This window comes from Taudactylus pleione, unplaced genomic scaffold (genome assembly GCF_031769625.1).
Source record: "Taudactylus pleione unplaced genomic scaffold, aTauple2 ptg000016l, whole genome shotgun sequence".
Taxonomy (NCBI): Eukaryota; Metazoa; Chordata; class Amphibia; order Anura; family Myobatrachidae; genus Taudactylus; species Taudactylus pleione.
In genome coordinates, this window is record NW_028284418.1 from 26,336,693 (window position 1) to 26,362,972 (window position 26,280).

At 45.5% G+C, this 26,280-nt stretch overlaps 1 protein-coding gene across 1 annotated transcript in view; it reads right to left on the reverse strand.

The window, feature by feature from the left end:
• EBI3 (Epstein-Barr virus induced 3) overlaps positions 1-26,280 on the reverse strand; it is a 44,028-nt gene that overhangs the window by 15,473 nt on the left and 2,275 nt on the right. The window contains exons 3-5 of the mRNA XM_088473344.1: positions 11,776-12,018; positions 3,593-3,710; positions 3,081-3,259 (exon numbers count right to left, since the gene is read on the reverse strand). Coding sequence (XP_088329470.1) covers positions 3,081-3,259; positions 3,593-3,710; positions 11,776-12,018 — 540 coding nt within the window. The remainder of the gene's footprint in view (positions 1-3,080; positions 3,260-3,592; positions 3,711-11,775; positions 12,019-26,280) is intronic.

Genomic DNA, 26,280 nt, shown 5'->3' on the forward strand with positions numbered 1-26,280 from the left:
CAGTGATTAGTACGGTCTGGAACAAAGTTTTGAATGTTTTGTCTAAGACTGGTTTCTCTTCCACATTAGCTATGTCTCAATAGATGATGAAGTACTGATGAATTACTGGGAAGGGAATGGGATTGAAATACCGACGGTTTAATAGCCGCCGGTTCTAATCCCGACAGTGAGAGAATGACGCATGAAGATCCCGACGGGCGCCCGTAAGTATACTAACCTTTCCCTCTCCTCCCTCTAACCCTAACCTTCCCTTAGGGGTGCCTAACCCTAACCCTAACCCCCCCTAGTGCCTAACCCTAACCTCCCCCCAGGGGTGCCTAAACCTAACCCCCCCTCCCCGCACCCTAAACCTAAGTCTCCCGGGGAAGGTGCTTAACCCTAACCACCCCCCCCTGGTGCCTAACCCTAACCCCTCCTTTCCCTAGCCTAACTCTAACCTTCCCCAGGGGGTGGCTAACCCTAAGTCCCCCCAGATATCCCTATACCTAACCCCCCCATCCCTGGGCTAAGTGCATACTTACCCGGCAGGAGGACGATCGGTCTGGCGTCCTTCGGCGTTTCAGCGTCGGGATTAACATAGGCGTCAGTATTTCAACGTCTATGTTAAATCCCTTGTCGGGATTGGCACAACTACATCCCCTGGAAAGATATGCTAAGCTATACGAGTATATTGTCAATATGTGTATGTTAGTTATGGTCTGTATAGCATGGACGTGGATGGCTTCTACGGGTTCAGATTTTAATGCCTGGCTGTCCTTGGTTCATACAACTGTTAAACATGAGAAGCATGTGTTTATATGTCGTAAAGCTGAGAAGAAGTTTGATTGAATATTGGGTAGATGGCTCAATTCAAATTATGCACGTGCAACACATCAGAACTAATCTATACTGTACTGTATAATTTATGCTGGTCCCTGAGATAATGCCATATGTTACTCAATTGGAAGCTTTAAGCTAATTGGAATACTATTTCTAATGGGAAAGAGCTGGATCCACTAACCACCGAACTTTATTTTATTTTATTTTTATTAATGTATAACCTCTTTAGATTTGTATACATGTATAGTGTGGTTTGTATTTGTATTTATTATTTGTGTATTTCTTTATTTTATATTTTATAAATATTTTTTTGTTTAGTTTTCGTTTTCTGTGGTATATGCTACTGTATTATGGTATTTAATGTGTTTCTGGGATATATTAAACCTTGAAAGAAAGAAATGATTTAACAATGTAGACAGCTATTTTTACTTTTTCACTATTATCTGTATTTTTTTTAATGAATTTAATATTTGAATTATTGGTCATTTGTATGGACAATATATTTTTGATGTTCATTGGGTTCAAACCTCGTAATTTGTATCCTGATACAATATATTATACAAAATATATGTAATAATGCACCATGACATACTTGCAAGTATTGTATCACCTTATTTTCTATATTGTTTTTCTCTGTAAAACTGATATTTTCAATAAAAAATGACTCAATTAAAAACCAAAAACAAATAAAGGCTGCAGGTGTACTTCAGGGTCCAGTCTTCAAACAGGTTAACACCGCATATCCCAGCTAGTATATAAAAAAAATAATAATGTGTGTTTGTGTGAGTGTGTCATGTGGGAAGAGGCATCATACTGTAGCATGTGCTTTTTGTGGGCGCCAGGGCTCGTTGAAACTTTGCATCCAACAGGCCGGTGTAGGGAGGCCCTGTATGTTACATGTGTACTGTGCCCCACGATTTCTGATGGCAGCCAAGAATACAGCCATTGATTCCCGAACCATGTGTTCCCAGCACACCTTGAGGACCATTGCCGGTGAGTTCAGCTGCCGGCATAGGGTACATACATGCAGTGGCAAACGCAGGATTTCTACAGGGGGTTTTCCAAATGCTTGATTTTAGAGCAAGTGTGGCCAGTCCATGAAGTGGGCAGAATTAGTACTCAACCAGCTTTAATATGCATCACACAAAGTGTATTGTGTCATAATTCCACCATATACAGGACCAGCGATCACAGTAAGCCATTAGATGCGGCAGTAGGGCCATCCTGCCTGAGCTGAGTGTTTTTTTATTTTAGATGTTGTCACCATTCCAGAGTATTAGAGCAAGTCCGGGAGCCTGGGGAGCAGCAGAAGAACCTAGCACTGCCCTGGGCTCTATAGCAGTGCATCCCTAATAGTGCATGTTTTCCAGATCTCCTAGTTGGTGCACAGGTTATTTATTACTGTCTGATACATATTAAAAGATCCACAGGTGGTGCTAATTATTATTGTGACACTGAGAAGAACATGCAGTACTAGCAAAATTCTATTATATTACTATTTCTACTGTGGTCATGTGTGTGCTGGGGAGGGGGGTTTCCAGGTAGATGGAACCCCCCCTGCATTTGCCTATGCATACACGGGCCTCTCTGCTGCTGATATTTGCTGCATATACACTACAAGTAGCACTCTTTCTATACCTTCACTGATATACACTGTCGGCTTCAGGCTTGTGCATGGCTGTTCTGATTGACAAATCATGCTGCAGGTGCAGCCATTGGATTCACACTGTATTTGGCAGTGACACCTTCCCCATGAGGCTATGCCCCTTTCTCGGGCAGGCTTCTTATGTCTCTATTTGAAAAATGGGGGGGGGGGCGCCATTGCTCTTACTAGCCCAGGGCACCAAAAAGTTTAGTTTACGACTCTGATTTGGACAATAGGTACTTCAGTAAATGCATTAGCTATTTATTTGAGAAAAATGTAAATTACATATTTTGTCACCAGCGCAACAATTGTTCTGCTCTGTATAACTTGTCTATTAAGCATGTGATCTTTATATTGAACTAACTGTAGTGATATCTCTAATAAAACAATATAATATTTTCAAATCAGAACAACAGTCATTTACAGTGTTGTATTATTATTATCTTGATTTTAACACCACTTTTGCAGTTGCAGTAGTCAGAGCCAAGAGCAATTCACATCAAATTTTCAAAAGGAACATGTGGGAAAATCAGTAGCAGAAAATGAAATGGACACTGGATAATAATTCTATACCCCACCAATGTTTACATTTTCCCTTTCCCTCTGTAAAACTCACTTATGTTCTCCACAACGAAAAGATGCAGGTATGTAATGGACCCCAACTGGTTGAAGGCTGTTACATTAAGAACATACGGAAATTCTGCAAACATCTGGAAGTCACTAATTAGGCAGCTGTTTTGATTAATGTCACTCTGGACACACTCACGAGGAGGCTCTGGATTCATCAACCCCAACCTGCGGTATAACACATAATTTACAGTCAGATTAAATGATCTTGAACTCATTATAATGAATCAAATTGACAATTACACTGGATATATCTTTTTCAATTATCTTAGCTGCCCATAGAAAACTTTGGGCATAGTGTCAGAATTACTTTCAAAGGGCCCAGTATGTAGTAAGGAGAAAAGGACTTTTGAAGGTACAGTATTCCATTAGCATGTAAATCACTGTGCGTACAGGGATTATTACATATACAGACTAGTGATCAGATCTATGAATTATCCAATCCATCATCTTCTCCTTGTTGTCTATAAAATGGGGAACCAGGAAAACAAAGTAACTTACCTGTATGTAGTAATGAAGGAGCTGTGTAAGTTGGTGTCAGGTAGAAGGTCCCAGGTACAATTAACTTTCTCCGGGTAACTTGAGGCCCTGCACTGGACATGGAGCTTCTTTGGAGGTACTAAGTATACATTTACATTACCCATCATGATTAAATACATACAAAAAAACAAACCCTGATCCTGATATGTGTATTTCACACACAACACGCCCTTATCTTATCAACCATGCTCACTTTCCACCAAAGTCCCACTCACTTCCCCTTAAGCCGTGTACTTTGTGTAGTACACAAAACGGGATAGTTGGGAGATATATTATATAATGTACCTGGATTAGTGGTAGATAGATACAAACAGCTACAATTGTTGTTCATCAACTTTATGTATAAAGTGTTCCCCACACCTCTTAGATTGAAAGGGCGGGGTTATCTTTACCTTCTGTTTCATGCCTTGTATGTCACTTGTGTCATGAGCCTTTAATGTACAATACTGTGTAATGTGTCTGCACTTTATAAATAAAATATAATCATAATAATAATACAAGTGTATAGGACTATGCTCATTAACATGAGAAAAGGCCCACTTATTTTTCGCCAGATCAGGGCTTCTCCCTGTTGAAAGAGGAGAACTTTCTCTACATTTGAGGTTCATGCTATATGCCTCTTCCAACCCGTACACCTGCGAGTAGCTGTCATTTACCGTCCCCCTGGCTCTCCCTCCAAACTCCTTGACAACTTTGCTTCCTGGCTCCATCACTTTCTGTCCTCAGACCTTACTTCCATTATCCTAGGTGACTTCAATATTCCAATTGATATCCCCACAGAATCTCTGCCTCCAAACTCCTTACACTCACATCTTCATTTGGTCTCTTCCAATGGACCTCCTCACCCTCCCATGTGAGTGGGCACTCGCTTGACCTGGTCTTCACTCACCGTTGTGATATTTCTGATTACTTAAATTTCTCATTCCCCCTCTATTACAATCACCTTCTCTCTTTTTACCTATCCCTTTCTCCTTCCCCTCCTCTATCTCCTAAAGCCTCCAGCACTAAGTGTAACATTGAGGCTATAGACACCAATTCATTTTCTTCCCTGCTTGACTCACTTCTTTCCCGTATCCTCTCTCTCTCCTACCCTGAACAAGCTGCTTCCCTATACGATGCCTCCCTCACTTCTGCTCTGGACTCTGTTGCTCCGGCCATGACGTCTCTCCCTCACAGATCCACACCTCAACCCTGGCATTCCAAATACACCAGATACCTGCAAAAGTGTTCACAAACCGCCGAGCGACAGTGGAACAGATCACACTTTAAGGCAGATCTTCGCCATTTCAAATGTATGCTCTCATCCTACAGTGTTGCCCTTTCCCTCTCTAAACAGTTATATTTCGAGAACCTCCTCCCAGTCCTCAAATCCCCAGCATCTCTTCACCACCTTCAACTCCCTCCTCTGCCCACGCCCTCCTCGTCTCCCCTCCTCGCTCTCTGCCCTTGACTTTGCTACCTACTTAAATCTAAAATTGATCCATACGTCAGGACATCATATCCCCCCAGTCCCCCAGCTCTCCACCTCCTCTTTTCCCAGATCACCCCTCCCCATCCATTTTACCAACTGACATCCTTTTCCCCTGCATCAGGAGAGGAAGTCATGGCTGGCCCTCATCCGGTCCTCCTCCCCTCCACCTTCCCCTTGACCCTATCCCTTCACGTCTCCTCCACTATCTCGCTCTTTGTGCCTGTTTCCATCTTGCCCACCTACTCAATCTCTCCCTCTCATCGGGCACTGTCCCTTCTACATTCAAACATGCCCTTTTCTTTGCCATTCTTAAAACAACCTACGCTTGATCCTAACACTCTCTCCAACTACATTCACATATCTCTCCTCCCTTTTGCATCCAAGCTCCTGGAGCATGTTGTTTACAACCGCCTTACCACCTTTCTTTCCTCCCACTCCCTACTTGAGCCTTTTCAGTCTGGCTTCCATTCTCTCCACTCCGCTAAAACTCCCTTGGGCTATGTGACACTGCCCTCTCCTGGCTGTCCTCCTACCTCTCTGACCGATCCTTCTCTGTCTCCTCTCATAACTCCTCTTTCCCCCACAGCCCCTTACAGTAAGAGTTTACCAATGTTCTGTTCTTGGACCTCTCCTTTTCTCCCTCTATATGTCCTCTCTAGGTGAACTTATCAGTTGTTTTGACATCCATTATCATCTCTATGCTGCTGATACTCAGATCTACCTTTCCTCCCTTGACCTCTCTCCTCACTCGTATCTCCAACTGTCTCTCTGCAATCTCTTCCTGGATGTCCCAGCGATTTCTTAAATTTAATATGTCTAAGACTGAGATGATAATTTTCCCACCCGCCAACATAATTGCACTTCCCACCATTTCTTTATCAATTGATTGCACAACTATCTCCTCTAGCCCCAAAGCGCGCTGTCTTGGAGTTATCCTGGACTCCTACCTCTCCTTCAAACCACATATGCAGAACCTTTCGCAGTCCTGTCATTTCCATCTTAAAAATATTTCCAAGAGTAGACCCTATCTCACCCAGGATGCCACTAAAACACTCATACACTCACTGGTCATTTCCAGATTGGACCACTGTAACCTCCGCCAATCTGACCTGCCCAACTCCCATCAATATCATCTCCAGTCTGTCTTCAATGCTGCTGCTCAGCTCATCTTTCTCTCCAAACATTCTACCTCTGCCACCCCTCTCCTACAAGCCCTCCCCTGGCTCCCCTTCCCTTTCAGAACCCAATTCAAGGTTCTCACACTTGCTTACAAAGCCCTCACCCATTCCTCTCCCATTTACATTTGTGACTTCATCTCTCTTCACTCTCCTGTCCGCCCTCTTCGTTCAACAAATGCACACCGCCTCTCATGCCATCTGATTACTTCATCCCACTCCTGCATGTAATATTTTGCCCGCGCTGCTCCCCACCTTTGGAACTCTCTCCCTCTTCCCATCAGACTCTCCACCTCTCTACAATCCTTCAAATGGGCTCTCAAAACTCACTACTTCATCAAAGCATTCCAGCTCTCATTTTAACTTGCTGCTACATGCTCCTTCCCCCCTGTCTACCCCATCTGTGTCACACCTGTTTGCCTGCCCCTTCCCTTTAGAAAGTAAGCTCTTACGAGCAGGGCCCTCTACCCTCTTGTGCTTCTCCTTACTTTACTTTCATCTACTTCTTACTCTCCACTAGGGCACATAACACTTGGTTGCTTATCTGGGTGTTGTGGTCGCTAATGTAGCAATGTATATTATCCTTGTCCTCGTCCTGTATTGTATTGTACTGTAAGTCACTGGTCAACCTATTTGTTTATGTACTTTGTAAGGCGCTGTGGAACACTTGTGGCACCATATAAATAAATGATTATAATAATAATAATAATAATAATAATAATAATAATAATAATAAGAGTGCGCTCTTGCTCTTACTCCAGTCTTGCTGTCCCTCCAGGGAGGCTTCACGCCCTGTTTCAAGATGGCCACCAAAATTACTGCTGAGCATGTGCAGGGGCCACCTAGTCTGTACTGTAGGGATGGCCATCGGTGGTGTTAGCCATCCCTACAGTACAGACTAGGTGGCCATCGATGGCTACAAACTATTCAATGAATGACCATCGATGGTTTCACCAACCGATGGTCATCCCTGCTTTGTGACTGACTGACCCATGGGCCTATCAGAACCTGGGGGCTGGGCTATGCTCTGAGTCTCAGCACCTTGTAAAAAAAATAAATAATTTGGTTATGCTTAGATATCGATGGAGGGAAACCATCTGGTTCTCCCCCACCGATGGCAAAAGCATTCAACATCGGCCATAAATCATGGATGATTATGAATGATCAATGGCTATCCCTACTGTACAGAGCAGTGGTTCTCAAACTCGGTCCTCAGGACCCCACACAGTTCACATTTTCCCGGTCGCCTAGAAGATGCACAGGTGTATTTATTACTCACTGACACATTGTAAAATATCCACAGGTGGAGGGAATTATTTAACTTGTAATTCTGTGAGGAGACCTGAAAAACATGCATGTTTGGGGTCCTGAGGGCCGAGGGCCTGATTCAGACCCGGTCGCAAGCGCTGAGTGCTCGCACCCGGGTCGATGGTGGCCCACAGCGCATGCGCATGATGGAGCCGGCTCCGTCGTGCGCATGCGCGAGACCCGGCTAGCGTCCCGGCAATCCGTCGCTCCGGGTCTCGCACCAAAGGGGGCAAGCTGTCGACGTTGAGTGACAGCTCGCCCCCTTTGGTGGGCGGGCCGGGGGGTGGCTGCCCAAACAGGCATTCCCGAGGGAACGCTTGCCGTTTGGGGGTGGCCCCACTGACATCATGAGTGATGTCAGTGGAGAGCTTCCGGCTCTGTTAGAGATGAAAGCTCTCTAGGGCTTGCGATGAATGAGACCTTACCACAAGGGTCTCGTCGCAAGCCCGATGGTCGCGATGGTCTTGACCATCGCGACCATCATCATGGCCACTCAAAAAAAAAAAAGCTCGGCCCTGATTCAGAGCGAGCGCTCTGTCAGAGCGAGCGGCTTTGAATCAGGCCCCGAGTTTGAGAACTGGGGGTATAGAGTAACATGGTGGGAGACAGAAGTCTCCTACTTAGCTCCTATTGGGAGACCTGGTTAATAACTGCATTTAATGCTGTTTCAGTATCCAGCTCTGCTACCCATTTGCAGCATATACTCAGCGGCTGGTGAGCAGTATAGAACCCTTCTCCGCTCCATTACCAGTGTTCATGTAACAGTGAGTATGACTGTACCTACTATGCTTCAATAAACCAATACCGCTGGATAAGTAACTGAACTGTTCATAGTTTGAGTCATCCGCTGATGTGTGCCTACATAACTCTGTAATATCAACACCTGCACACACATAATTTCCAACATTCCCCATACCTATTCTCCCAGAACCTCCTAAAGACTCCATGATTTTTGGGTAGACCGCGGGCTCCCGGAAGAGTGGGTGGTTCTCCCACATCCTGTTCATTTTCTAGTGAAGTGGGCAGGATGGGGAGAATAATGCTGGGAATTGTGTGGATTTGAACTGAATCCGTGAGAGGGAAGCACTCGGGAAGCCGATGGACGGAATCCTGACCGTCGGCTTCCCGACTGTATAATCCCGGCAAAACATCCTCCAACAGCAACTGCTCCCAACTATCCAAGAACAGTTTGGTGACGAACAGTTCCTTTTCCAGCATGATGGAGCACCTTGCCATAAGGCTAAAGTGATAACTAAGTGGCTCAGGGAACAAAACATCTAAATTTTGAGTCCATGGCCAGGAAACTCCCCAGACCTTAATCCCATTGAGAACTTGTGGTCAATCCTCAAGAGGCAGGTGGACAAACAAAAACCCACAAATTCTGACAAACTCCATGCATTGATTAGGCAAGAAGGGTGGCCAACAGTCAGTATGTGGCCCAGAAGTTGATTGACAGCATGCCAAGGCGAATTGCAGAGGTATTGAAAAAGAAGGGTCAGCACTGCAAATATTGACTCTTTGCATAAAGTTAATGTAATTGTCAATAAAAGCCTTTCACACTTATGAAGTGCTTGTAATTTTACTTCAGTATACCATAGTAATATCCGCCAAAAAGGTCTAAAAACACTGAAGCAGCAACCTTTGTGAAAACCAATACTTGTGTCATTCTCAAAACTTTTGGCCACGGCTGTACATTAAATTGCCCCAGTCACCCACAGAATACTGGCCTGCCTTAGAGAGAGGAGCACCGAGTCCCTCCCTGCTCTCATATGTGGGCAATACCAGCAGTCCAAAAGCAGCCACAGTGCAGCCCCGCCAATCTTGATAGGTCCACCCTAGGGTGCAGTACTGCCCCCCACTTGGGTTTGGCGCCTTTGTGCTGGACCTGCCCCCATGCCCACCATAAGCCCGGCTCTGCTCTACCCTGTCACTACCCTTCCTGACCGTAGAAAATCTCCTGTTTCCTCTTCCCGACCAAGGCTTTGTCCCCTTACCTCGAGTCTCTGCCCCCTCTGATCCTGAACCAGCGAAATGGAGGCTGTTACATGTGACAGCCTCAGCTAGTAAGAATTAGCCTGATTCTTATTGGCTATTGCTTTCACAGTGACAGCTGCCACAGGCAGCCGCGGCTTCAGCTAGCCGTGGCTTCAGTTCAGTGCAGCAGCCAATAAGAATCAGCCTCCAGAAACAGCCAGGGCTTCAGTTCAGCACAGCAGTCAATAACAGTCACACTGATTCTTATTGGACGCTGCTAACTGCTGCTGGACGTGGATGTGCCAACGTGATAGTGATCCACGTTTTGTCCACCCCTACAATATGGGCTATATTGATGAAGAGTTGCCTGAAAAAAGCAGTTTTCAAACACAAGTCGGCCGCAAGTTGATGTCCTGATTCATAAGCAGGCAATATTTTATTAGTTCATTTATTTGGGGTGCAACATGTTATTTTTTAAAAAGGGGGCTACAATTTAGAAATATAATTATAGTTTAGTTTTTTTCAAAATGGCACATATAGGGCCAGTTAGCTCTAGATAAGGAGGCGCCAGTTAGTTCTCTCCCCTAGATTAACAGCCCTGACACTGAATAGCACCAGCCTATTGTCCAAAGGGAGAGACCCAAACTCATTTTTCAAAACAATTATTTTTTTACAAACACGCTGTGCCAGTGCCATGTGCCAGTGCCTCCCTCCTGTTCTCACACCCTTCTTCTCTTGCACACCACCAACACTCTACAGCCCCTCCTTGGCACTCTGCCCCCGTACTACACTCTGTCCATGCTTTGCACCTCTTTCCATGGTTTCAAATCTGTTAGTTGCGCCCACGTTATCAGGTTTCAGCTGACACTAAGGGGGAGATTTAATAAAGCTTGGAGAGAGATAAAATTGGAGATAAATAGCACCAACCAATCAGCTCCTAACTGTCATTTTTCAAACACAACCTGTAAAGTGACAGTTAGGAGCTGATTGGTTGGTGCTATTTATCTCCAAGCTTTATTAAATCTCCACCTTAAATACTCTGGCAACCTGCATACACTATATAGTGTATGGAGAATTGTGATGTTAATTGTTATCTGTTTACTGTTATGTACTGGTTACTGTACTGTACTATTTATCTCATGCTGTCTTATTGTTTACCCTATGTACAGTGATGCGGAACACTTGTGGCACCCTATAAATAAAATGCAATTATAGTAGTAATAATAATAATGCATGGGGTTTAAACCCACCATACACTGCTTGCAATTTAGGTTTTCCCCCACCAATTCAATTGAAGGACAAGCTCGTTTTGCAGCGTGCCATGATTTGCGGCAACTTACAAGTCAACGCTAAAATCTTTGGTTACGTTCCACCCATGGGGTTAAAACATTGGGCCTAATGTCAAATGAAACAAGAATGCTTTACAATTTACTGTTAAACCAAATCGTTATACAGCTTAAATAGATACTGTATTCTTTGCAATATATTAGCAAGTGCAATTTTAAACAACTGGTAAACAATTCCATTAATAAGTGATACCACAGAAGATTCGCCCTGTAACATACCCATGAAAAATAACAAAGGAGTCTATTTATTATTGGTTGCATTGCGGCCCTGTAAACTATTATTTCTTATCTCTGTATATCATGGCAACAGGAAGTTATTTTCAGTTCTATTTTCACTGAAAGAAACCCTTGTGGGTACAGCAGCTCCAGTAGGAGCCTTTCCCGGCAACAGCAGTAAAGTGTTTAGAATGTCGCTGTCACTATACTGTCTGTACTGATATATATGCGATCACACATGAGCCGTATAATAGTGCCAATCACCAAGAGGGGAGGGGCATGGTGGCTGCTGCTGAGTGAGGCTCAATGCTCCCACCATAGGGACACAACAGCTAACCCCATCAGTGCCAAACTACAATAACCTAAGCTTTTCAGAGCTTGGTAAATTGCCAGTAAGGGGGACTATGGTCTGAAGGGTTACTTTGCTTTGTGCAGGTGTTATCTCTGATATTGTGTGCGGTAGGCATTTCTGTAAATTGGCTCAATCCTTAAACCTTGCGGGAATAGCTATGTCTGCATGTCTTTACCTTTAATAAATAGACTCCTAAATAGGGATCCATGTTAACGAGTGATATAAGGTTTTAGAGCATCTGCATCTCTTGGACACCTCTTTCAGCATACAATAATAATTGTCATTTAGGATGACACACTCACATCCAAGTTGTAGTTCCGTCAGAGTTAAGGTCTCCTCGTTGTGAGGGTTATGGCAAGTGTAGTTACCACTCTGATGTTTCCTTACTCCTCTCAGTGTAAGTTGTCTTTCGTTTGAATATATATTATGATCATGTTCAATCCTCTCTCCATTAAACCTCCATTCAACAAAAGGCAAATGAGTATCACAGTGCAGGGATACATCTGCTCCTAGTTGCTCAGTTTGATGGGTGATTGGAAAACACACTGTAAATAATAACATATATGACAGTAATTTTTTGATCAGAGTTCAACAATAAAAGATTACATTTTACCCATATACATGTGATGTTTTTAGAATTGACAAAAATTATATCAGCTATGCAAATCAAATGTAGGGAAAATAAATATGTAAAAGGACGTGTTGATTGCAATGAGGCAAATACACTAATGAGCTTTTAATAATTATTCATACCTATTTTTGTTAATTTACAAATCAACACTCTGTCCATGCATCAGATGTGATATATCCAGTACAGTAAAGCTGGGTACACACTGACAGATATATTGGGCCATCAATTGATCGGCCAAAATATCTGCTGCTCGTCGGCCAGTGTGTACCCGCGATATGTCTGTGAATGACATCATTCACAGGCATATCGCATTGGCTGTGCTGCACAGCCAATGGACAGATATATGTGCAGTCATATCTGTCCATCGGCAAGGGTGTAAGGGCAGTCTGCCGACCACCTGTACACATGCAGCCGCGGGGAGGGGGGCAGATCCGCACTCTGTGAGAGTGTTGAATCTGCAGTTAACCACAGGGTGTGATGGCATTACCATGTCTGTATTGTGCAAGGAACACGTTCATTAAGGCGTTAGCCTTAATGATCGGAATTTCATTGCTTTTTTAAGTTTGAGTGTCAGAAATTCAGTAGGTTTTGTGAAATTTCAGATCATGTCTAAGAAGCCTTAATGGGACATGTGAAACCGTACTGTTTTTTGTCTATAGAATTTAATTTTACTTGTAATAAACGAAAATACAGTATACTATGAAGCTTTAAAATATCAATAAATCAGTATCTACCATATAATATACCCTATAAACAGTTTTAATAATAAACAGATTTATTTGAAAGTAATGCAAGCCCCTTGATGTTAATAAGACTGTTGAAAGGAACAACATATATCACCTATTTCTATAAAGCAAGACTAGAGAATGCCAATTTTTAGTGCTAGTACTAGAGTTGGTAGTCATGCTTTTCTTTTAGCAGTGGCCAATTTCAATATACCTTTTTGAAGAACATACATCTCTAAGTAAATAAGGTTTAAAATGCAAACCTTATCTTAAAACAACAAAAGCATTTAATCCTAAAGCTAGAATACCTATTATCTCAAATACTTTTGTGGTACTCTAAAAAAAAAAAGAGATTAAAAAAAACATGACATTGAAGGGAAGTTGGTTACTACATGTTGAATTGTAATTATACTATTATTATTATTATTATTACTAGTACTACAAAGATGAAAATATTCTCACATTAAACAAGAGTATGTGTGCGCATTTGTGAGCGTGTGTGTGCGGCATGCGTGTTTATGTGTAACATTATTGTTGAACTTATAGATGATTTCAAAAAGTTTCATAGCTCAAACATCAAATTGATCAAAGCATTATTGTGTGGCAGATGTGGCAAAACAAGCAGGAGAATGTGGGTCGAAGAACAATAGAGAGTTTAGTGGAATGTACATTAAACAAACAAGCAAAAAACAACTCACAGAAATAAATGTATGATACACAGAAAAATAATCAGGAAAAAAGCTATAAAATTATATTGTGTGGCAGTGACTGATTTGTGAGGTGCCACAATTCAGTAGTCTGTCCCTTCCCCAATCATTGTGCATTTATCTGTTATCCATTCATCTGTTGTATTGCATCAGTCTTTTAAACCATAGTATCGAAATACTAGTACAGACAGAAGTACTACATCTACTAGGAAAGATCATGTAATAAGAAAATCTCAGGCAGTAGCCACCGAACAAATGCTGACTGCTCTCTCCCAATGCTACAGCTCATTAAAGCATTAAGGGGAGATATACTAATAATAATGATAATGATTGTTGATAATTGTAAGTAGTCATTACAAAGTAGAGTGGAAATGAGTGGAAATGCATTCACAGTAAATCATGTGACCACTAATACAGGAACAAAAAGTAGCTAAACACTACATAATGCTTTATCTTTACTGTTTTTTAATCATGTACTACAGTGCTGTACAATCACAGAGATCATACATTCAGGGGTCAGTATAAAAAAAAAAAATAAGTGAGAGAGCAAGAGAGGACCCTGTTCACAAGAGTTTATAAACTAAGGCAGATGGTGACAAAGACACAACTGCTTGTTGGTACAGTGGATTAGCTCTGGGTACGGCACTTCTAAAACTATCTAGACAGTACATTAAAAATAGACAGCCTGGTAATTGATGATGTACCAGTTATAACAATGCTGGATATTAGTCTTTTCATTGTGAAAAATAGAGAAATAGAGACAAACATTATTTAAAAAGAAATATGTTTAGTAATATATTTGTGAGAAAACAAAAACAATAGCATTTTGTCTAGTAATAAATTGTATCTCTTATATACTGGGTACGCTATTATTTCCTGGTTTCCACTTCATTGAGGTCATCCATTGGATATCTGGAATTATTTTCATCTGATGACTCAAGAATTGTCGTGGTTCAGATTTTCTGTACTAGGAGGCACCTCTTTGTTTTTGGTTTCTCACATCCTTGCTAACAACAAGGAGACATGACCAGGGAAGCCTCTCTGAACTAGGGGTGTGCACCGGCCACTTTTCGTGTTTTGTGTTTTGGTTTTGGATCTGGATCTTTCTTCGTGTTTTGGATCTGGATTGGTTTTGCCAAAACCACCCTTCCGTGTTTTGGGTTCTGGGTTTTGTGTTTTGGATCTGTATTTTTTTTTTTTAAAAAGCATAAAAACAGCTAAAATCACAGAATGTGTTGGTTTTTCTGCTCCTATGCTATTATTAACCTCAATAACCTTAATTTACACTAATTTCCAGTCTATTCTGAACACCTCACACCTCACAATAGTGTTTTTATGTCCAAAAGGTTGCACCGAGGTAGCTGGATGACTATGCTAAGCGACACGAGTGGGCGGCACAAACACGTGAGCCATCTAGGAGTGATACTGCAGTGGCAGACAGGATGGCAGTTTGAAAAACTAGGTCCCAAACTGTACATAATGCAAAGATAAAAAAGAGGTGCAAGATGGAATTGTCCTTGGGCCCTCCCATCCACCCTTATGTTGTATAAACAGGACATGCACACTTTAACAAAGCAATCATTTCAGCGCCAGGGTCTGCCACACGACTGTGGCTGAAGTGATTGGTTCGTTTGGGCCCCCACAAAACAAGCTGGCAATTAATCTGTCCCTGCACAAACTGGCTCTACGGAGGCAAGATGTCGTCCTCATCCTCCTCATCCTCACCCTCTTCAGTGTTGTGTACATCCTCATCCTCACAGAGTATTAACTCGTCCCCGCTGGAATCCACCACCACAGGTCCCTCTGTACGTTCTGGAGGCTGGTCTCCCTGGAAGAGTTGATAATTCATTTTTATGAACATCATCTTCTCCACATTTTGTGGAAGCAACCTCCTACGCCTTTCGCTGACAAGGTTCCCGGCTGCACTAAACACTCTTTCGGAGTACACACTGGAGGGGGGGCAACTCAGGTAAAATAGAGCCAGTTTGTACAGGGGCCTCCAAATTGCCTCTTTTTCCTGCCAGTACAGGTATGGACTGTCTGACATGCCTACTTGGATGCTGTCACTGATGTAATCCTCCACCATTCTGTTAATGGTGACAGTATCATATGTAGTGAAAGTAGACATGTCAGAAATTGTTGCCAGGTCCTTCAGTCCGGACCAGATGTCCAAACTTGGTCCTGCCTGCCCTGCATCACCGCCAGCGGGTTGCTTAGGATACCTAAGTTTTTTCCTGGCAGCCCCAGTTGCGGGAGAAAATGAAGAAGGAGCTGTTGACGTGTCACGATCCGCTTCAGCTGACAGTGTTTTCACCAGCAGGTCTTTGCACCTCTGCAGGCTTGTGTCGGCCGGAAAGAGAGACACCACATAGGCTTTAAACCTAGGATCGAGCACGGTGGCCAAAATGTAGTGGTCTGATTTCAACAGATTGACCACCCTGGAATCCTGGCAAAGCGAATGAAGGGCTTCATCCACAAGTCCCACATGCCGAGCGGAATCGCTCCGTCTTAGCTCCTCCTTCACTTTCTCCAGCTGCTTCTGCAAAAGCCTGATGAGGGGAATGACCTGACTCAAGCTGGCAGTGTCTGAACTGACTTCACGTGTGGCAAGTTCGAAGGGCTGGAGAACCTTGCACAACACGGAAATCATTCTCCACTTTGCTTGAGTCAGGTGCATACCCCCTCCTTTGCCTATGTCATAGGTGGATGTATAGGCTTGAATGGCCTTTTGCTGCTCCTCCATCCTCTGAAGCATATAGAGGGTTGAGTTCCACCGCGTCACAACCTCTTGCTTCAGGTGATGGCGGGGCAGGTTCAAGAGTGTTTGCTGGCGCTCCAGTCTTCGGCACGCAGTTGCTGAATGGCGAAAGTGGCCAGAAATTTTTCGGGCCACCCAAAGCATCTCCTGCACGCCCCTGTCGCTTTTCAGAAAATTCTGCACCACCAAGTTTATTGTGTGAGCAAAACATGGGACGTGCTGGAATTTGCCCAGATGTAATGCCCGCACAATATTGGTGGCGTTGTCAGATATCACAAATCCCCAGGAGAGTCTAAGTGGGGTAAGCCACTGGGCGATGATTTTGTCGGCGGTGTGCCTCTTACTGAAACCGGTGATACACAGCGTAGCCTGCCTTGGAACGAGCTGGCATTTCTGAGATGCTGCTACTGGTGACGCTGCTGCTGTTGCTGCGTAAGGTCATACATCTACCCAGTGGGCTGTCACAGTCATATAGTCCTTAGTCTGCCCTGTTCCACTTGTCCACATGTCCGTGGTTAAGTGGACATTGGGTACAACGGCATTTTTCAGGACACTGAGGACACTTTTTCTGACGTTTCTGTTCAGTCTCGGTATCCTGCCTAGTGAAGTGGAATCTAGACGGGATTTGGAACCGGGGACACACTACCTCCATCAATTGTCTAAATCCCACTGCACTAATGGCGGATACCGGACGCACGTCTAACACCAACATAGCAGTCAAGGCCTCAGTTATACATTTTGCTTCAGGATGACTGCTGTCGTACTTCATCCTCCTTGCTAAGGACTGTTGGAGGGTCAATTGTTTAGTAAAAGTAGTGGTGTTCCTACTTCCTCTCTGGGATGATGAACGACTCCCAGCAGCAGCAACAGCAGCAGCGCCAGAAGGAGGCTTAGCAATGCAGGATCCTCCGGAGGAATCCCGGATAGGAGAGTCAGTCATGCCAGTGACATGGCCTGCAGGACTACTTCCGATCTAAGGAGGAAATTGACGAGGAGGGAGTTGACGGTGTGGTTTGCAGGTGCTTGGATACAACAGGACAACGGGATTTAGGTGTCCCTGGACTGCTTACGGTTTTAGCCAAACTTTCTGAACTTGACAGTAACTTTTTATGAACGCGCTGCAGGTGCCGTATAAGGGAGGATGTTCCTAGGTGGTTAACGTCCCTACCCCTACTTATTTCACCTTTACATATGGTACATATGGCAAGACAGTTGTTGTCCGGATTTGGATAGAAATATTGCCAGACCAAAGAGGTGGAATGTTTGGTCTTCTGCCCAGGCATGACCGTGATGGGCTTTTTCATCCCACGGACAACAACTGTCTCCCCCGGAGCCTGATTTAAACAAACCACATCACCATCAGAATCCTCCTCGCCAACTTCCTCCTCAGTGCCAGCTACACCAGTATCCTCATCCTGTTGTACTTCAACAGTGACATCTTCAATTTGCATATCAGCAAGTGGACTGTGGGTGCTCCTTTCAGCACTTGCAGGGGGCGTGCAAATGGTGGAAAGAGCCACCTCTTCCCGTCCAGTGCTGGGAAGGTCAGGCATCGCAACCGCCACCACACTTGGACTCTCCTTGGAGATTTGTGATATCTTCTTAGAACGCACAGTTCTTCGCTGTGCTTTTGCCCGCTTAACTCGTTTGATTTTTTTAGCGGGAGGAGGGCTTCCATCGTCATGTGAAGCTGAACCACTAGTCATGAACATAGGGAAAGACCTTAGCCGTTCCTTGCCACTCCGTGTCGTAAATGGCATATTGGCAAGTTTACGTTTCTCTTCAGATGATTTAAATGTTTTTTTCAAGGTCATTTTCCTGAACTTTGTCATTTGGGATTGTATGTGCCCTCTACTATGACATTGGGCATCGGCCTTGGCAGACAACGTTGATGGCATGTTATCGTCTATGTCACGACTAGTGGCAGCAGCTTCAGCACTAGGAGGAAGTGGTTCTTGATCTTTCCCTATTTTATTTTTATCGCAGAAAGTTTGGTCCTCCATTTATATTGATATATACGTGCGGCTAAGGCACACACAAACACAGAAAATTATTTTTTATTTTGTTGGAGACTAGTGCACTTTGTGGGTTACACCACCCTTTAAGAAATGAGCCAGCCGGCCCTTTACTTATGGGACACAGGTGCATGCTTGGCGCTGCTCCTTTGTTGATGCACGTGCAGCCACAGTGCACACAATTCACAAACACAGAAAAAATATATATTTTTTTAGCACTTGGGGGGAGCACCCCTGACGGACAGAGCACCCCCTGGACAACACTACAGCACTCCTTTAGGACTGGGACACTGCACATGACTTTGGAGTGGACATAGCCCCTATGGACAATTGACTGCACAAAACAGTCCAGCCAGCCCCTATGGACTTTGAAGTAGTGGACACAGCCCCTATGGACAACAGCAGCGCAGCACAGCGCAACACTACACTACACTACACAGCCCAGCCAGCCCTAACTCCCACCCTCCCTCTTCACTGTCCACAGCCGAGTGAGAAAATGGCGCCGACGCGGGTACCTTATATAGGATCCAAAACCCGCGAGACCCGGAAGGCGGGATGATGACGTTTTGCCTCGATTTCATATCCGAGGCAGGCGGGAAAGGTCGAGCCTGACTCGGATCGGCCTCGGATCAGGGGGGCTCGGATTTCAGAAATCCGAACCCGCTCACCCCTAGTTAATAGCAATAAAGACAATAGGTAAGTAGTTACTGTTTGTCAGAGTTCAGCCGGGGATGGGCCGTCCCTTACCGTCCCGCCGGCTTCCTGGGCAGTCGGGCGGCTCGTGCGGCGACGTGGGAGGTGCTGAGCATTCTCCCCAGCGGCCCGGTGCGCGGGGCGGCCTGGTGCGCGGGGATCGGAGTTCCTGTCATGGGCGCCGCCATGACACTTCCTGCTCTGACTGCTTTTCCTCTCCTGACAGTCTGGCCGGTCAGCTGACGCTGTGGACCAATCAGTGGGCTTCCAGGGGTATATTTCCAGCTCCTGTGTATCAGGTAGTTGCCTGAACAACCATTGTCGCTTTTAGTGTTACTAGTGGTCTCTCGTTCCAGGTTCCCTTGCTTCCAGTGATCTATTCCTGTGTACAGCTATATCGTCCATCTCACCAGTGCTTTACCATCTCAGCCTGTGAGCAGCTGTATCATTCATCTCATCAGTGCTTTACCATCTCAGCCTGTGTACAGCTATATCATTCATCTCACCAGTGCTTTACCACCTCAGCCTGTGTGCAGCTATATCATTCTTCTCATCAGTGCTTTACCATCTCAGCCTGTGAGCAGCTGTATCATTCATCTCATCAGTGCTTTACCATCTCAGCCTGTGTACAGCTATATCATTCATCTCACCAGTGCTTTACCACCTCAGCCTGTGTGCAGCTATATTGTCAGTGCGTTATCACCTCGCCTGTGTGCAGTATACCTCTATTCCACCAGTGCGTTACCACCGCCACCTGTGTGCAGTATACTATCCATTTCACCAGTGCTTTACCATCACAGCCTGTGTAGTTATACGTACCCACCTCTCCAGCGTCATAATCTCTGGCTGGCTCCAGTACCACTACCCACCTCGTTACTGGACTCTGTGGTCTCTACCTACATATTACGGTATTGCACCATGGTGCACTCTTTCTGACCGGCAACCCGGTAGAGTGTGTCCGCAGTGCACACTTCCTTGTACCTCAAGTACAGTGTCCCTACGTGCCCCTTACTGGCACAGACCCTTTGGGCCACGAGTGTTCGTTTCTCCCTTTTCCCACAGGCTTTGGTCACCTAGTCAAAAGACCGCGACCTGCTTACGAGGTGCAGCTCAAGCCCATCTCCCGATTGGTGGGGTCACTGGCGAACACCATCTCGTGGGTTAGATTCCGCACCTTTGACTAGGTCTCGCCAACGACCAAGACCCGTGGATGCGGAGGTCGTACATTCAGGCCCCTCGCCTCCATTTCCTCCCGCAGCCTCTGGCCTCAGCTTCCAGAGAACCGCCTCCCAGCGTGACAGTTTGTTCAGGCCTAATGGAAGCTATGGGCTCCCCAGGTACTGGGAATCTCCAGGAGCTAACGGCTCGCATGGATAACCAAGAGGCGGCACAGCAACATGTGGCCCAGTACCTACAGGAATTATCTGGTCAGCTCCTGTCTATTCAGAACACTCTGGCTACTATGTCTCATGCTCCACCTTCTGTCGCTCCTACAGTTTCTCCGGTATTACCTTCGGGGATCGTTCCTCAAAAATCCTGTTTGCACTTGGCTACTCCCGAGAGGTTCGATGGTACGCCTCAATGATGTCGTGGTTTCATAAACCAGTGTGAGATCCAGTTCGAATGCCTACCCCAGAATTTCCCTACCTCCCGGTCTAAGGTGGCCTATGTAATTTCGTTACTAACCGGGGCAGCTCTGGATTGGGTCTCCCCCTTGTGGGAACGAGCAGATCCACTCGTATCTAGATTTGAAGAGTTCGTGGCAGCTTTCAAAAGGATCTTCGATGAACCCAGGAGATCCGTCTCTGCTTCTTCAGATTTGCTTCGCGTTCGTCAGGGTACCCGGTCCGTCGGGCAATATGTGGTACAATTTCAAACCCTGGTGTCCGAACTAAAATGGAACGAGGAAGCACCGAAGGCAGCCTTCCTACATGGCTTATCTGAGAGGATGAAGGATGAATTGGCATCTAGGGATTTACCTCCCGCCTTCTCGGATGTTATATCCCTCTGTATAAAGATTGACCTTCGCCATAGAGAGCGGTGGGGAAATAGGGGGCATGGAGATCGTCCTCGGGATCGCCCATCCTTGGGAGGTAATGTCCCTCCTTCCTTCCTTAACAGTGAGGAGCCGATGTAAATTAACAGATCCCGGTTAAGTACCGCCGAACGGAACCGGCGTTTTCAAAATAAATTGTGCTTATATTGTGCTGCTCCGGAGCACATATTAAGGAACTGTCCTGTATTGGCGGGAAACGCGAAACCCTAATTGATGTTGGGAGCATGCAATTGGGGATTATTTCTGACTCCTCCCAAATAAATGACAGTTTATTGCCAGTGTCGCTTTCCTACCGGTCCAGGACAAGGATGGTTAAAGCCCTTGTGGATTCTGGGGCTGCCGGCAGTTTCATTTCTAAGTCACTGGTTCAGATCCTAGGCATTCCGGTGGTTCCATTGCCAAACAGGTTACTGCTCTCAGGTGTAGATGGCAAAACCTTGTTAGGAAGATCTATTTCCTCTAAAACCCTGCCAGTGTTCCTCCAGATTGCATGTCTGCACCAGGAGACAATTGAATTTTTTGTTCTTCCCGACTCAGCCTATGAACTAGTTTTAGGCCTCCCCTGGCTACAAAAGCACAACCCTACGTTTGAGCGGTCCAGTATGCAGATTTTATCGTGGGGTCCAAGTTGTTTCCATGGATGTCTCATCCAAGTATTCCCTGTCCGCACTAATACGGTGTCCTCCAGTGGAAATACAAGCTTCCCCCCATCTGATAAGCCCAAGTGTTCTTCTGTTCCCGGTCTACCGGCAGCTTATCAAGATTTTGCCGATGTATTCTGCGAACAGGCTGCGGATAAACTTCCACCTCATCGTTCCTGGGACTGTGGTATTGAGCTCCTGCCAGGGAAGAACCCTCCTCGGGGTCGAACCTACCCATTATCAGTTCCTGAAACAGCCGCTATGGCGGCATATATAAAAGAAAATCTAGCTAAGGGGTTTATCCGGCCCTCCACTTCTCCAGCAGGGGCAGGGCTTTTTTTTGTTAGCAAGAAAGACGGCGGGCTTCGGCCTTGTATTGACTACCGTGGTCTCAACCAGATTACTGTAAAGAATCGATATCCTCTGCCACTGATTCCGGAGCTTTTTGATAAAGTTCGCGGGGCCTCTTTGTTCACCAAACTTGATCTGAGGGGTGCATATAATTTAATTCGTATTAAAGCTGAAAATGAGTGGAAGACCGCTTTTAACACCAGAGACGGCCACTTCGAATATCTCATAATGCCCTTCGGACTCTGCAACGCCCCAGTGATATTTCAAGGTTACGTGAACGAGATTTTCCGGGATGTTCTCTACAGTTTTGTTATAGTCTATTTGGATGATATTCTAATTTTTTCCAAGAATTTGCAGGATCATCGCCAGCATGTCCGCGAAGTCTTGTCCCGCCTCCGGAAGCATCACCTTTATGGAAAAATATCCAAGTGCCCTTTCGAACAAACCGCAGTACCCTTCCTAGGGCACATAATTTCTGGAAAGACCCTCCGGATGGATCCGGAGAAGTTAAAAGCCATTTCTGACTGGCCGTTACCCAAATCCTTGAAGGCTACTCAACGCTTCTTGGGTTTTTCAAATTATTACCGGCGGTTTATACCAAATTTCTCTACACTGGTGTCACCTATCACAAATCTCACAAAGAAGGGGGCCAATCCCATTCGCTGGCCAGATACTGCCATCCAAGCCTTCCAAAAATTAAAAGAAGCCTTCTCCACTGCACCTATCCTGTGCCAACCCCAATTGGACAAACCATTCACAGTTGAGCTAGATGCTTCTTCAGTAGGGGTAGGGGCAGTACTGTCTCAAATCTCAAGTGATGGAAAGTACCATCCCTGTGGGTATTTTTCTCGTAAGTTTTCCATTGCCGAAAAGAACTACGGAATTGGTGACCAGGAACTACTAGCTATGCGGTTAGCTTTAATGGAATGGCGGCATTTGTTGGAAGGAGCCAACTTTCCAATTACCGTGATCACGGATCATAAAAACTTAATCTACCTCCAAACGGCTCACCGTCTAAATGCTAGACAGGCCCGTTGGTCCTTGTTCTTTTCAAGATTTAATTTAAAACTTCAATTTCATCCTGGCAGTCTAAACAGAAAAGCTGACGCCCTCTCACGGTCTTTCTTTGTCCAGCACTCAGGATCATCAACGTTTCCGACCAATTTTAGATCCTGTAGTCTTTGCCTCTACTCAGATTTTGACTCCTCCCCCAGGGAAAATTTTCGTGACCCCAGAACTACGGGGAAAATTACTAACTTGGGCTCATAGCTCTCTGTTTGCTGGCCATTCAGGCATCCTCAAGACTTACAAGTTTCTTCAGCGTTCCTATTGGTGGCCCACAATGAAAGGGGATATTCGAGAATTTATTCTTTCATGTGTAAAATGCGCTCAGCATAAGACTCCTCGCAAGAAGGCAGCAGGTCTCCTGCGACCCCTGTCTATTCCTAATACGCCTTGGACCCATATATCCATGGATTTCATCTCTGAGCTACCATGCTCCCAAGGATACAATACCATATGGGTAGTCGTGGATCGCTTTTCTAAGATGGCACACTTTATTCCATTAATGGGTCTCCCTTCTGCTCTGCAGTTGGCAAGAGTCTTTATTAAGGAAATATTTAGGTTGCATGGACTTCCTAAAGAGATCATTTCCGACCGCGGAGTTCAATTCGTAGCTAAATTTTGGAGAGCCTTATGTAGCACTTGTGGAACCAAGTTAAAATATTTTCTTCAGCCTACCATCCACAAACTAATGGGCAAACCGAAACAGTTAACCAAGAGCTGGAGACTATTACCTTGGGCAGAATTTTCACATAACTTCAAATATCACACTTCCTCCAAAGCCACTCCTTTTTTTACGGTGTTTGGGAGACATCCTCGAGTCCCAGATTTTCAAAATTTGCCTACTGTAGAGGTTCCTGCAGTTTCTAAATTGGTGGAGTCCTTCGCGACCATTTGGAAGAGGGTTCATTCTTCTCTGAAGCAGTCGTCTAAGAACTACAAAAAATTTGCGGATAGACGATGTGTCGCTGTCCCACTGCTGAGAGTTGGAGCTAAAGTCTGGGTATCCTCAAGGAACATCCGTTTGAGAGTACCTAGTATGAAGCTAGCTCCGCGCTTCATTGGTCCTTATCGTGTTCGCAAGGTCATCAACCCGGTCGCGTATAAGTTGGAACTCCTCAACTAAGAATATCCAATACCTTTCATATTTCTTTACTGCGTCCTTTAGTGCTGAATCGTTTTCAAACTTCTGCTCCCAAGTTACCTCAAGTGCAAACTTCTCAAGGTACAGAGTTCGAGGTAGGGAGGATTTTGGACTCTTGATTTACCCAATCTAACAAACTCCAATATCTCATTGACTGGAAAGGGTACGGTCCGGAAGAAAGGGCATGGATCAGGGCCACAGACGTTCACACGCCTCAATTGGTTCGAGCCTTCCATACTAGATTTCCTGGTAAACCTTGTGGGTGTCCGGTGTCCACCCTGAAAGGGGGGGTACTGTCAGAGTTCAGCCGGGGATCAGCCATCCCGCCGGCTTCCTCTGACTTCCCGGGCAGTCGGGCGGCTCGTGCGGCGACGTGGGAGGTGCTGAGCATTCTCCCTGATGCTGTGTCCCGGGCGGCCTGGTGCGCGGGAATCGGAGTTCCTGTCATGGGCGCCGCCATGACACTTCCTGCTCTGACTGCTTTTCCTCTCCTGACAGTCTGGCCGGTCAGCTGACACTGTGGACCAAACAGTGGGCTTCCAGGGGTATATTTCCGGCTCCTGTGTATCAGGTAGTTGCCTGAACAACCATTGTCGCTGCCAGTGTTACTAGTGGTCTCTCGTTCCAGGTACCCTTGCTTCCAGTAATCTATTCCTGTGTACAGCTATATCGTCCATCTCACCAGTGCTTTACCACCTCAGCCTGTGTGCAGCTATATCATTCATCTCATCATTGCTTTACCATCTCAGCCTGTGTACAGCTATATCATTCATCTCACCAGTGCTTTACCACCTCAGCCTGTGTGCAGCTATATTGTCAGTGCGTTATCACCTCGCCTGTGTGCAGTATACCTCTATTCCACCAGTGCGTTACCACCGCCACCTGTGTGCAGTATACTATCCATTTCACCAGTGCTTTACCATCACAGCCTGTGTAGTTATACATACCCACCTCTCCAGCGTCATAATCTCTGGCTGGCTCCAGTACCACTTACCCACCTCGTTACTGGACTCTGTGGTCTCTACCTACGTATTATGGTATTGCACCGTGGTGCACTCTTTCTGACCGGCAACCCGGTAGTGTGTGTCCGCAGTGCACACTTCCTTGTACCTCAAGTACAGTGTCCCTACGTGCCCCTTACTGGCACAGACCCTTTGGGCCACGAGTGTTCGTTTCTCCCTTTTCCCGCAGGCTTTGGTCACCTAGTCAAAGGACCGCGACCTGCTTACGAGGTGCAGCTCAAGCCCATCTCCCGATTGGTGGGGTCACTGGCGAACACCATCTCGTTGGTTAGATTCCGCACCTTTGACTAGGTCTCGCCAACAACCAAGACCCGTGGATGCGGTGGTCGTACATTCAGGCCCCTCGCCTCCGTTTCCTCCCGCAGCCTCTGGCCTTAGCTTCCAGAGAACCGCCTCCCAGCGTGACACTGTTCTAGTTAGTAGTGACATTGCTGGTGATAGTCTGAGAGAGGGAAAAGAGTAATAAGAAACCAGTCACAACAGGAACACAGCTAGAAAAAGCTTTCCAGGCAGTGGCCACCAGGATGAGTGGGAGAGCCCACCTACTGGGAGTTATAATGAAAAGAGGTTACAGATAGAACAGCTGCAGAAAAAGAATGAGGATTGTCAATTAGGATGTAGAAACATCACATCCTTCCAGTGATGAGGATGATGTCCATCTTGCTCTCTCTAGGAAAGAAACAGCACCTTACATGGCTCCTAAACACACACTTAGGAAAAGATTTTTGAGAAAATCTGGGAAATCTGCAGAAATTTGGGAATGAATGGCTTGTACAGAACTGATAACAAGTGCATACTTGCCATTATCTGCGAGTAAATATGTACCTGGCTAAATGGCAATAGACAGGGCCGGATTATGGGCGGGGTGGTCGTCCCGAGGCCCCCACACAAATTGAGTGTAGTGCGGACCGCAGTGAGTGCGGTCTACACTACACAAAAAACAAACACACTGCTGCTGCCGGGTGCCAGCGGTGGTGTGTTTGTTGTTACTACAAACACACC